Source organism: Salmo trutta, unplaced genomic scaffold (assembly GCF_901001165.1).
Source record: "Salmo trutta unplaced genomic scaffold, fSalTru1.1, whole genome shotgun sequence".
In the NCBI taxonomy this organism is placed as follows: domain Eukaryota; kingdom Metazoa; phylum Chordata; class Actinopteri; order Salmoniformes; family Salmonidae; genus Salmo; species Salmo trutta.
Window position 1 is genome coordinate 582,251 of NW_021822395.1, and position 12,615 is coordinate 594,865.

At 47.6% G+C, this 12,615-nt stretch overlaps 1 protein-coding gene across 6 annotated transcripts in view; it reads left to right on the forward strand.

Moving 5' to 3' along the window:
* Positions 1-636: 636 nt before the first annotated feature.
* Positions 637-12,615, forward strand: part of LOC115182130 (OX-2 membrane glycoprotein) — a 51,959-nt gene continuing 39,980 nt past the window's right edge. For 2 of the 6 annotated variants that reach the window (XR_003873627.1, XM_029743795.1), the window contains exons 1-5: positions 637-882; positions 7,845-7,921; positions 8,031-8,139; positions 8,348-8,671; positions 12,093-12,422. Coding sequence is in view for 5 of the 6 variants with exons in the window: in XM_029743795.1 (XP_029599655.1) it covers positions 8,064-8,139; positions 8,348-8,671; positions 12,093-12,422 (730 nt within the window). In the remaining variant the exon portion in view is untranslated. The remainder of the gene's footprint in view (positions 883-7,844; positions 7,922-8,030; positions 8,140-8,347; positions 8,672-12,092; positions 12,423-12,615) is intronic. The other 4 variants (XM_029743794.1, XM_029743796.1, XM_029743793.1 and 1 more) reach the window with 3 other exon arrangements.

The following is a 12,615-nucleotide window of genomic DNA, read 5'->3' on the forward strand; positions in this document are numbered from 1 at the left end:
CTCTTTATACAGAGCAATATGTTAATGACTCTCTTTATACAGAACAATATGTTAATGACTCTCTTTATACAGAGCAATATGTTAATGACTCTCTTTATACAGAACAATATGAAAACGTTTCTAAAGGATGACTGAGTGACTATCATACTGTCACACACACATCTGTGGCACGGAGACAGTTGAGTTGTCTCGGACAGATACTGACAGATACTGATTAGCTGACTGAACGGTTAATGACACACACATAGTCCTGCGGGTTATTGTATAAATATGTTCATATGTAGCCTATGTAAGCAGTTTGGTCATGAAGAAACCCTAGAAGTGTATGCTTCATTCTTACATTTGTTAGAGATCTAGGTGTTGTAATATTATAGCCTACACAATGTCATCATAATGTACTCTGTGGTGTGTTTTGTGTGCGTTTTCTTTTCATTATTTCATCACTTTATAAATCAAATGCTGTAACAATGTTGTAATTTATGGAATTGTCATAAATCTGCTGCTGGCAAAGCTTAAACGAATTGTCTGATTCTTCTGCCACTCGAGACCAGCCAATGTTGCAAACAATTGCCACTAGGGGTCGCCTGAATATAATTTAGGGAGAGAGGTGGTAGAGAAACGGTTTTGATAGTTTTGCAGCGCTCATGCAACATCGCCAACAGCCTACCCAAGACAGTCCATAGACAGTCCGCTATATAGGTTCACTTCACTTGCAGTCTCTGTTCTCTGACGCCTCACATGTAGAGGCGGAACGCATCACACCCGATCTGTTCAGCTTTAAGACTTTTGAAGCATAGATTTCATAGTCGAATTGTAGAATATTGTGTTATTGCAGAGGACGGAATTAAATAAATCCAAATAACTCCATGTACTGCTCAACGGGTAAGTCGTTTTTTTTTTTTTTTTTTACCAGTATTCATTTGTTATAGGGCCAAGTTAAAATAAAACATTGTGTTCTGTTTAATATGCATATAAATACGTTCATAATAACGTCTATATTGCATTATTTTCTAAAGGTGGGAGAAGTCTGTAGGGTTAGCCTATACATTACGTTAGTGGTGTAAAGTAGCCTACGTAAGTAAAAACACTTTAAAGTATTACTTAAGCCGTGTATTTTGGGTATATGTACTTTTATTTATTTTTTACCTTTACTGCTCAGGCAGGACAGGATTATGATCCAGCTCACGCACCTATGAATATAACGCGTTGTCTTCCCTACTGCCTCGGATCTGGCGGACTCACTAAACAGAAATACTGCGTTTGTCAATGATGTCTGAGTGTTGGTCTGCCCATGACTGTCCGTAAAAAACAAAAACAAATCGTGCTTTCTGGTTTGCTTAATATAAGGATTTTGATGTATAGCATTTACTTTTACTCAAGTATGACACTACTGTACACTCAAGGAGTATTTTACATGGCGACTTTTATTTTTACTTTAGTAATTTTCTATTAAAACATCTTTACGTTTACTCAAGTATGATCATTTAGTATTTTCCCACCACAGCATTACGTTAATAATATTGTTATAACAATTGTTTATATCATGTTTATATATTTTTGTATCCCAGTGCAGTTTTTAATCAAGGATTATGTTAAATATAGCATCATATTGAAGTTGTATGAAATTGAAATTGTATTTTGTGCAATTGCCTTTTTTTGACTAGGACCTCATTCAACTCATGTGGATCATCTTTTAGTCTACATATTGCTAGTAGGCTTATCTCAACCTTTTATTGAATTCATATCGTCAATGTATCACCTTATATGCTCAATAGACCCCCCTTTCCCTCCAAAACAATGTCCTGTTATAATCAAATTGCCTAATCATGGCAGTGAATCCATCAACAGAACAATAGAAAACCCATAGGTTGGTACATCAACTGAACAAGCCTTAACAGGCTCTGTACTCCTCAAATGCCTACAGTGAATCAAGTCTGGTGATCTAATCACATAGAATGTCTGGACTCCCCAGTCTTTGATTTGGACATTAAGGAGTCCACACACCTTGTTACTGACAACTAAACAAACAGCTGTTGAAGATGTTAACCCTCTGCACACACCTGCACACTGTTTGGCCCTTGAGGACCAGTGTACTCTAACATGTTCCGTTCTTGTATAGGCCTACTGCCTGTGAAAGGCCAGGTTTTCCTTTACTCCGTGGCAATGAGGTTGACCTTTAAGTTTGTTGGCTGTGCCATGCACCCTTTGATATGGAATCAGTCAAACATGGCCCAGTAATCATCTATGCTATGATATTCAGTGAAATCCAAGTCAGTTTGATACAGGAATGGAGTTTCTGTGTCATGTTTTTCAAAGAGATGCCTGAGGGGCATGGATTCGAGGGTCTGTTATGGGACTGTTTCATCTTGAAATACTGGTTTCTATGTTTACATTCACTCCATATACTATGTTTTATTAACAATAAGATGTCAGAACTACTTTTTTAATGTGTATAGTGGAAAAAGAGAGGAGCCGTTTTAAACTTTGCCCAACGGGCAGACGGCATGTTTGAACCCAGACGGTTTACGTGGTAAAAGACCCAATGAACTGCCTATAAAAGACTGGTGGGTTAGCTCTGATCTGGCCGTGTGGTTATATCAGTTTTTCTTTCATTGTCTAAGTGAAGGTTGCCTCTGTAGCTGATCTGAGGTCAGTTTGGCTATGTACCTCCACAAGAGAAGGGATAATCATTGTGGTTGTGTAAACGGATCCCAAATCAGCTCTTAGGGACACCCTCTGCCTGGAGGGCTGTTTCTCCTTGCTTTGTCACAACTTCCCACTGGCTCTCTTAAACAAGTGGATTTCCCAGCAACGCAGACACAGGAGCTTAACCACAAGTGTTTTTTATAGCCGCTGAACCACGCTGGGCTTGGCTGGCAGACCTCTAAGCCTATGTTCAGACAGACAGTGCTTTACAGTAGGCCTGAATCCTATAGGCTGCTGTACGTATCCACCGTGCTCTATCATGGCTAGTACTGGCTGTTATAGTGGTCCCTCTGTTTCTTTTGTCAAAGACTCATCTTGCGTCGTTCACAGATTTTTGCTTCTGGTTTGATTGCACAAACGTGTTTTTTTGAGGCCGGGGCCTGGTGCATTGCAGACATCAAAGCAGCACAGCTGGCCTTCTGTTTGCCAGGTGACTACAGTCTCAGTGGGTAGGAGTGCAGCACAGCTGGCCTTCTGTTTGCCAGGTGATTACACTCTCAGTGGGTAGGAGTGCAGCACAGGGGTTAAGACCTATAATCTGACAGAACTGATGAGTATGCTGCTGCTGCTGTTGTTGATCTGTTGAGTCAATCCCCATGGCGATAGCCCCTCAGACAAACAACACTGTTTGTGTCACTTAGCGTAACCAACCTGGTGCGGTGCAATGCTACTGAAAATAAGCTCCAATTGATTCGAGTTTAGTTTTCATCCACTAAGCAGAGTGTTATAATGCTACAGTACATCAAAGGTTAGAATGCAACGTTATACAGTGGCAAGAAAAAGTATGTGAACCCTTTGGAATTACCTGGATAAGATCTGATCTTCATCTAAGTCACAACAACAGACAAACACAGTGTGCTTAAACTAATAACACACAAATGATTGTATTTTTTCTTGTCTATTTTGAGTACATAATTTAAACATTCACAGTGTAGATTGGAAAAAGTATGTGAACACATAGGCTAATGACTTCTCCAAAAGCTAATTGGAGTCAGGAGTCAGCTAACCTGGAGTCCAATCAATGAGATGAGATTGGAGATGTTGGTTATAGCTGCCCTGCCCCATAAAAACACTCACAAAATTTGAGGTTGCTATTCACAAGAAGCATTGCCTGATGTGAACCATGTCTCGAACAAGAGAGATCTCAGAAGACCTAATTGTTGACTTGCTGTAACGCCCTGGCCATAGAGTGGGGTTTTTTGTTCTTTATTTTGGTTAGGCCAGGGTGTTACATTGGGTGGGCGTTCTATGTTTATTTTTCTATGTTGGTTTGTTTCTTTGGTTTGGCCGTGTGTGGCTCCCAATCAGGCACAGCTGTAGTTCGTTGTTGCTGATTGGGAGTCACACATAAGTAGCCTGTTTTTCCTTTGGGTTTTGTGGGTGATTGTCTTCTGTTAGTGTGTTTTTCCTGACAGGACTGTTTTGTTGTCGTCTTTGGTTTATTTTTGTCAAGTGTTCTCTTTTTTCAATTAAAATTCTAATGATGAACACATCCTCCGCTGCACCTTGGTCTAATTCTGACGACGGCCGTTACAGAATCACCCAACAACAACGGACCAAGCAGCGGAGGAAGGAGCAGCACAAGGAGGGGATGAAGCAGCGTGCTCGGGAGGTAATGGCATCCTGGTCGCTGGAGGTTTTGGAGTCAAGGATTGACTGGACATGGGAACAATTATTTGACCACTGCAACAACCTGCCGAGGGAGCGCGACGGACACGAGAGGCAGCCCCCCAATTTTTTTGGGGGGGGGCACACGGGGAGATTGGCGGAGTCAGGCGTTAGACCTGAGCCAACTCCCCGTGTTTACCGGAAGCAGCGTGGTACTGGTCAGGCACCATGTTATGCTGTGAAGCGCACGGTGTCTCCAGTGCGCGCTCATAGCCGGTGCGCTATAGGCCAGCCCCCCGCAAGTGCCATGCGAGAGCGGGCATCGAGCCAGGTCGGAGTGTTCCAGCTCAGCGCATCTGGTCTCCGGTGCGCTGTCTTGGTCCAGGCTATCCTGCACCGGCGCTGCGCACTGTGTCTCCAGGGCACTGGGAGGGCTCAGTTTGGCCTATGCCTGCGCTCCGCCCATGCCGGGCCAAAGTGGGCATTCAGCCTGGAGTATGGGTGAATAGCCTACGTACCAGAACTCCAGTGCTCCCCCATAGCCCGGTTTATCCTGTGCCTCCTCCTCGGACCAGGCCTCCAGTGGGTCTCCCCATCCTGGTCAGTCCTGTGCCTCCTCCACGGACCAGGCCTCCAGTGGGTCTCCCCATCCTGGTCAGTCCTGTGCCTCCTCCACGGACCAGGCCTCCAGTGGGTCTCCCCAGCCTGGTGAGTCCAGTGCCTGCGCCCAGAGCCAGGCCTCCTTCATGTCTCCCCAGCCTGGTGAATCCTGGGCCAGAGCCGTCAGAGCCGCCCGCCAGTCCGGAGCCGCCAGAGCCGCCCGCCAGTCTGGAGCCGCCAGAGCCGCCCGCCAGTCCGGAGCCGCCAGAGCCGCCCGCCTGTCCGGAGCCGCCAGAGCCACCCGCCTGTCCGGAGCCGCCAGAGCCGCCCGCCTTATCCGGAGCCGCCAGAGCCGCCTGCCTGTCCGGAGACGCCAGAGCCGCCCGCCTGTCCGGAGCCGCCCGCCTGTCCGGAGCCGCCAGAGCCGCCCGCCAGCCCGGAGCAGCCAGAGCCGCCTGCCAGCCCGGAGCAGCCAGAGCCGCCCGCCAGCCGGGCGCAGCCAGGGTCGCCCGCCAGTCCTCCGGCGCAGCCATGGGCGCCACCTAAGTGGGCGAAGCCGAGGGTGGAGCGGAGGCCACGTCCCACACCTGAGCCGCCGCCGTAGGAAGGCCCACCCGGACCCTCCCCTTCAGAGTCAGGTTTTGCGGCCGGAGTCCGCACCTTTGGGGGGGGTACTGTAATGCCCTGGCCATAGAGAGGGTTTTTTTGTTCTTTATTTTGGTTAGGCCAGGGTGCTACATTGGGTGGGCGTTCTATGTTCATTTTTCTATGTTGGTTTGTTTCTTTGGTTTGGCCGTGTGTGGCTCCCAATCAGGCACAGCTGTAGTTCGTTGTTGCTGATTGGGAGTCACACATAAGTAGCCTGTTTTTCCTTTGGGTTTTGTGGGTGATTGTCTTCTGTTAGTGTGTTTTTCCTGACAGGACTGTTTTGTTGTCGTCTTTGGTTTATTTTTGTCAAGTGTTCTCTTTTTTCAATTAAAATTCTAATGATGAACACATCCTCCGCTGCACCTTGGTCTAATTCTGACGACGGCCGTTACAGAATCACCCAACAACAACGGACCAAGCAGCGGAGGAAGGAGCAGCACAAGGAGGGGATGAAGCAGCGTGCTCGGGAGGTAATGGCATCCTGGTCGCTGGAGGTTTTGGAGTCAAGGATTGACTGGACATGGGAACAATTATTTGACCACTGCAACAACCTGCCGAGGGAGCGCGACGGACACGAGAGGCAGCCCCCCAATTTTTTTTGGGGGGGCACACGGGGAGATTGGCGGAGTCAGGCGTTAGACCTGAGCCAACTCCCCGTGCTTACCGGAAGCAGCGTGGTACTGGTCAGGCACCATGTTATGCTGTGAAGCGCACGGTGTCTCCAGTGCGCGCTCATAGCCCGGTGCGCTATAGGCCAGCCCCCCGCAAGTGCCATGCGAGAGCGGGCATCGAGCCAGGTTGGAGTGTTCCAGCTCAGCGCATCTGGTCTCCGGTGCGCTGTCTTGGTCCAGGCTATCCTGCACCGGCGCTGCGCACTGTGTCTCCAGGGCACTGGGAGGGCTCAGTTTGGCCTATGCCTGCGCTTCGCCCATGCCGGGCCAAAGTGGGCATTCAGCCTGGAGTATGGGTGAATAGCCTACGTACCAGAACTCCAGTGCTCCCCCACAGCCCGGTTTATCCTGTGCCTCCTCCTCGGACCAGGCCTCCAGTGGGTCTCCCCATCCTGGTCAGTCCTGTGCCTCCTCCACGGACCAGGCCTCCAGTGGGTCTCCCCAGCCTGGTGAGTCCAGTGCCTGCGCCCAGAGCCAGGCCTCCTTCATGTCTCCCCAGCCTGGTGAATCCTGGGCCAGAGCCGTCAGAGCCGCCCGCCAGTCCGGAGCCGCCAGAGCCGCCCGCCAGTCCGGAGCCGCCAGAGCCGCCCGCCTGTCCGGAGCCGCCAGAGCCGCCCGCCTGTCCGGAGCCGCCAGAGCCACCCGCCTTATCCGGAGCCGCCAGAGCCGCCCGCCTGTCCGGAGACGCCAGAGCCGCCCGCCTGTCCGGAGCCGCCCGCCTGTCCGGAGCCGCTAGAGCCGCCCGCCAGCCCGGAGCAGCCAGAGCCGCCCGCCAGCCCGGAGCAGCCAGAGCCGCCCGCCAGCCGGGCGCAGCCAGGGTCGGTCGCCAGCCGGGCGCAGCCAGGGTCGCCCGCCAGTCCTCCGGCGCAGCCATGGGCGCCACCTAAGTGGGCGAAGCCGAGGGTGGAGCGGAGGCCACGTCCCACACCTTAGCCGCCGCCGTAGGAAGGCCCACCCGGACCCTCCCCTTCAGAGTCAGGTTTTGCGGCCGGAGTCCGCACCTTTGGGGGGGTACTGTAATGCCCTGGCCATAGAGAGGGTTTTTTTGTTCTTTATTTTGGTTAGGCCAGGGTGTTACATTGGGTGGGCGTTCTATGTTCATTTTTCTATGTTGGTTTGTTTCTTTGGTTTGGCCGTGTGTGGCTCCCAATCAGGCACAGCTGTAGTTCGTTGTTGCTGATTGGGAGTCACACATAAGTAGCCTGTTTTTCCTTTGGGTTTTGTGGGTGATTGTTCCAGACCGTTGTGCAGGTCTGATCCGCAACTACAGAAAACATTTGGTTGAGGTTATTGCTGCCGAAGGTTATTAAATCCAAGGGTTTACATACTTTTTCCACCCTGCACTGTGAATGTTTACACAGTGTGTTCAATAAAGACATGAAAACGTATAATTGTGTGTGTTATTACTTTAAGCAGAATGTGTTTGTCTATTGTTGTGACTTAGATGAAGATCAGTTCAAATTTTATGATCAGTACAGGTAATTCCAAAGGGTTCACAAACTTTTTTTCTTGCCACTGTAGGTTATAATGCTCTGTTATAATTGGTTATAATGCTGAATAGAGGGTTACAATGTTGAGAGAGTTGTGTCCTCCTCTGGTTCCTGGATCCAGCTACAGGAGTCCGTCTGCCAGTAAGATGAGGTTGCTACAACGCTGACCGACAACACGTCTCACACACTGGATCACAGGTAGGGGAAGTAAAAATCAGATGAAACTTTATATGCTGAAGTTCATTGTGACTGTTGGCTGTGGATGTTCCATGGTGCTATTTTTAACAGTAGTCATGTTCTTTATCAGTAACCTGTATGCCACACACTCCTGCAGACCAAGATGTGTGGATCAGCCCTGCCTCGGTGGCTGATGCTGTGTCTGCAGCAATTGGTGATGCTGGTTTTCAGGACACAAGGTAGCCAACACTCAACATATTTCACTACGTTACAGTAGGTTTAGGTGCCATGTTGAATCAATAGTAGTGGATATTTCCAATAGAAAATGCTATTCTTCCTTTGCAGTGAGAAAGCATGTTTGACTTGGTATGTGGTCGACCACCTTAAAATAGTGAATTGTATTGAGTTTCAGTGCTTCTCGTTGGTTGACTTCCTGTCATGTGTCAGGTGAGGTCATCGCCCCCTCCAGCATGACCGCTGTGGCGGGCCTCCCCTTCACGCTGGGCTGTAACGTCACCATAGCAACTGGCGACACGGTCAAGCAGGTCCGCTGGCTGAACAAACACAAGCAGGTTCTCTTGGCGTACGAGCCGGGCGAGTCGGTCAGAACCACCTCCCGCCAAGACGACGTGGAGCTAACTTCATCGCACCGCAACGTCAGCGCCATCACCATCAAGAGGGCGGGGCCTAACGACGAGGGCTGCTACCACTGCATCTTTGACATCTACCCCAGTGGAGCACAGGAGGGAAAGACCTGCCTCAGTATCGAAGGTGAGTTTGGCCTCAGTCTAAACAAGGTGGTTTGGTAAACCACGCTCATGTGATGAGTAGCCTTGACTGAGATCTGAAGACTTGCATTAGTGCCCAGAGGTAATGCATAGGCTTTAGCTCAGCATGCTAACCCTGTCTTGGGGGAGCAAGATTTGAACCCCGGTCAGTCACACTAGCAAGGACTTCCAGATATACTGTAGATTCCAGGACTATGGCAAGCAATAGCTTCCTTAATTTCTCCTCCTCAAATACTCTCTCTCCAGCACCAGGTGACCTTTCTCATAGGGTTGGCACATTCCCAATTGTTACATTTTTCTAAATTGTAAAACAAAGCCGCCTGTGAATTTGTTTATTTTTACAAGGCTTGTAGTTCCCATGTTTTTCAGCACAGTTGATTTGTCTGCTGATTGTGTAAGGTAATGAAAAGTCAGCATGCTCACTTGGCCCTCCCATCCCGGAATATATCAGTTGTGGATAATCAGAAACAGGAAGTGGGTTGAGGTCAGCCATACTCAACAGACCAGGGCCCAGATACTTTCTCTAACTGTAACGACCACAACAAGAGGACACCTCTAACCCTCTGTCGTATTACTGCCCCAAAGATACTGCTGAAAATATAGTGTATGTGGACACCCCTTCAAACTGGTGGATTCGGCTATTTCTGACAGGTGTTTAAAATCGGCTACACATCCATGCAATCTCCATAGACAAACATTGGCAGTAGAATGGCCTTACTGAAGAGCTCAGTGACTTTCAACGTGGCACCGTCATAGGATGCCGTGGAAACGCGTTCTCTGGATTTATGAATCACGCTTACCATCTGGCAGTCCGAAAGGACGAATCTGGGCTTGGCGGATGCCAGGTGAACGCTACCTGCCCGAATGCATAGTGCCAACTCAAAAATTTGGTGGAGGAGGAATAATGGTCTGGGGCTGTTTTTCATGGTTCGGGCTAGGCCCCTTAGTTCCAGTGAAGGGAAATATTTTTGTGTATATATATATATATATATATATATTATATATATATATATATATTTCCCTTTATTATTTTCCCCTAACCCTACAACCCCTGCCCTAATTGGAATAAATTAATGGACAACAACACTTAGGCCTCTTCTTCCAGCTTATACATACTATATACATTTTACAGACACAATGTATTTTACAATAATAATCTTTTGTTTGTTTTTAATCCCATCCTTCAACTACCTCCAACCCCTCTCATATACATTGGCAAGAAAAAGTATGTGAACCCTTTGGAATCACCTGGATTTCTGAATAAATTGGTCATATAATATAACATTTGATCTGATCTTCATCTAAGTCACAACAGTAGACAAACACAGTCTGCTTAAACTAATAACACACAAACAATTATACGTTTTCATGTCTTTATTGAACACACCATATACACATTCACAGTGCAGGGTGGAACAAGTATGTGAACCCTTGGATTTATTAACTGGTTGACCCTCCTTTGGCAGAAATAACCTCAACCAAACGTTTTCTGTAGTTGCGGATCAGACCTGCACAACGGTCTGGAGGAATTTTGGACCATTCCTCTTTACAAAACTGTTTCAGTTCAACAATATTCTTGGGCTGTCTGGTGTGAACCGCTCTCTTGAGGTCATGCCACAGCATCTCAATTGGGTTGAGGTCAGGACTGACTGGGCCACTCCAGAAGGCATATTTAATTTTTTCTGTTGAAACAATTCTGTTGATTTATTTCTGTGTTTTGGATCGTTGTGCTGTTGCATCACCCAACTTCTGTTGAGCTTCAATTAGAGGACAGATAGCCTTACATTCTCCAGCAAAATGTCTTGATAAATTTGGGAATTCATTTTCCCGTCGACGATAGCAAGCTGTCCAGGCCCTGAGGCAGCAAAGCAGCCCCAAACCACGATGCTCCCTTCACTATACATTACAGTTGGGATGAGGTTTTGATGTTGGTGTGCTGTGCCTTTTTTTCTCCACACATAGTGTTGTGTGTTCCTTCCAAACAACTCAACTGTAGTTTCATCTGTCCACAGAATATTCTGCCAGTAGCGCTGTGGGACATCCAAGAGCTCTTTTGCAAACTTCAGATGTGCTGCAATGTTTTTTTGGACAGCAGTGGCTTCTTCCGTGGTGTCCTCCCATGAACACCATTTTGGTTTAGTGTTTTACGTATCGTAGACTCGTCAACAGAGATGTTAGCATGTTCCAGAGATTTCTGTAAGTCTTTAGCTGACACTAGGATTCTTCTTAACCTCACTGAGCATTCTGTGCTGTGCTCTTGCAGTCATCTTTGCAGGACGGCCAGTCCTAGGGAGAGTAGCAACAGAGATACTTTAGAGATACTTTTGTAACCCTTTCCAGCTTTATTCAAGTCAACAATTCTTAATCTTAGGTCTTCTGAGATCTCCTTTGTTCGAGGCATGGTTCACATCAGGCAATACTTCTTGTACATTGTTGTGATTATTTTTATAGGGCAGGGCAGCTCTAACCAACATCTCCAATCTCGTCTCATCGATTGGACTCCAGGTTGGCTGACTCCTGACTCCAATTGGCTTTTGGAGAAGTCATTAGCCTCGGGGTTTACATACTTTTCCCCAATGTTTAAATTATGTTTTCAATATAGACAAGAAAAATACAACAATTTGTATGATGGTAGTTTAAGCACACTGTCTATTGTTGTGACATAGATAAAGATCATATAACATTTTATGACCAATTTATTCAGAAATCCAGGAAATTCCAAACGGTTTACATGCTTTCTCTTGCCACTGTATTTCTGAAAACCATCCAGTGAAGGGAAATCTTAACGCTACAACATACGACATTCTAGACGATTTTGTGCTTCCAACTTTGTGGCAAAAGTTTGGGGAAGGCCCTTTCCTGTTTCAGCAAGACAATGTCCCCCTGCACAAAGCGAGGTCCATACAGAAATGGTTTATTGATATCGGTATGGAATAACTTGATTGGCCTGCACAGAGCCCTGACCTCAACCCCATCGAACACCTTTAGAATGAATTGGAACGCCTACTGCGGACCAGGCCTAATCGCCCAACATCAATGCCCAACCTCACTAATGCTCTTGTGGCTGAATGGAAGCAAGTCCCCACAGCAATGTTCCAACATCTAGTGGAAAGCCTTCCCAGAAGAGTGGAGGCTGTCATAGCAGCAAAGGGGGACCAACTCCATTTTAATGCCCATGATTTTTGAATGAGATGTTCATCGAGCAGGTGTCCACATACTTTTGTTCATGTAGTGTGCATAAGGTTTTAAATGGATCCAAATGATTTCTATATTTAAATGCCTTGCTGAAATGTAAGCCTCCAAACACTTTGCCATATCTCTCTAACCCACTACTATGAATGTGCTCCTCCCATTCCAATGCTCACTTACTGATACCTTCCTCTGTCTCCCTGTGTCTGACCCAGTCAAAGTGGGCAACGAGGGTAATAAAACAGCCATCAGCGGGAAGCTGGCCACCATGTCCTGCTGGTACGGCCTCCCAGACAAAGTACGCCAGGTCCTGTGGAGAAAGACTGCAGAGCAGGGCGACACGACCACGTTGGCCTCCTTTGCCAAGCGAGGCCAACCCAGCATTGAGGAACCTTATCGGGGACGCATGACCCTGAACCCCTCCCTGGGAGACACCCAGCTGTCCATCAGGCCGGTGAAGACGGAGGACGAGGGCTGCTACACCTGCGAGTTCCACACCTACCCAGAAGGCACCAGGAGTGCCACGGCCTGCCTCTTTGTATATGGTGTGTATGGATGGGGGTTATTAGGGGTCATTTGGAAGGTTGTATTGTTGAAATGAACTTATATCTCAGGGAGTATATCCACTGAGGCTATTGCTGTAAGGAAAGTTTTAATTGATAATGGTTTTTGCTGGAATGTCCTGCTGTCAATCTTCATTGATAAAGATGTGGCTCAAAACCAGTAGCAGTCATCTAC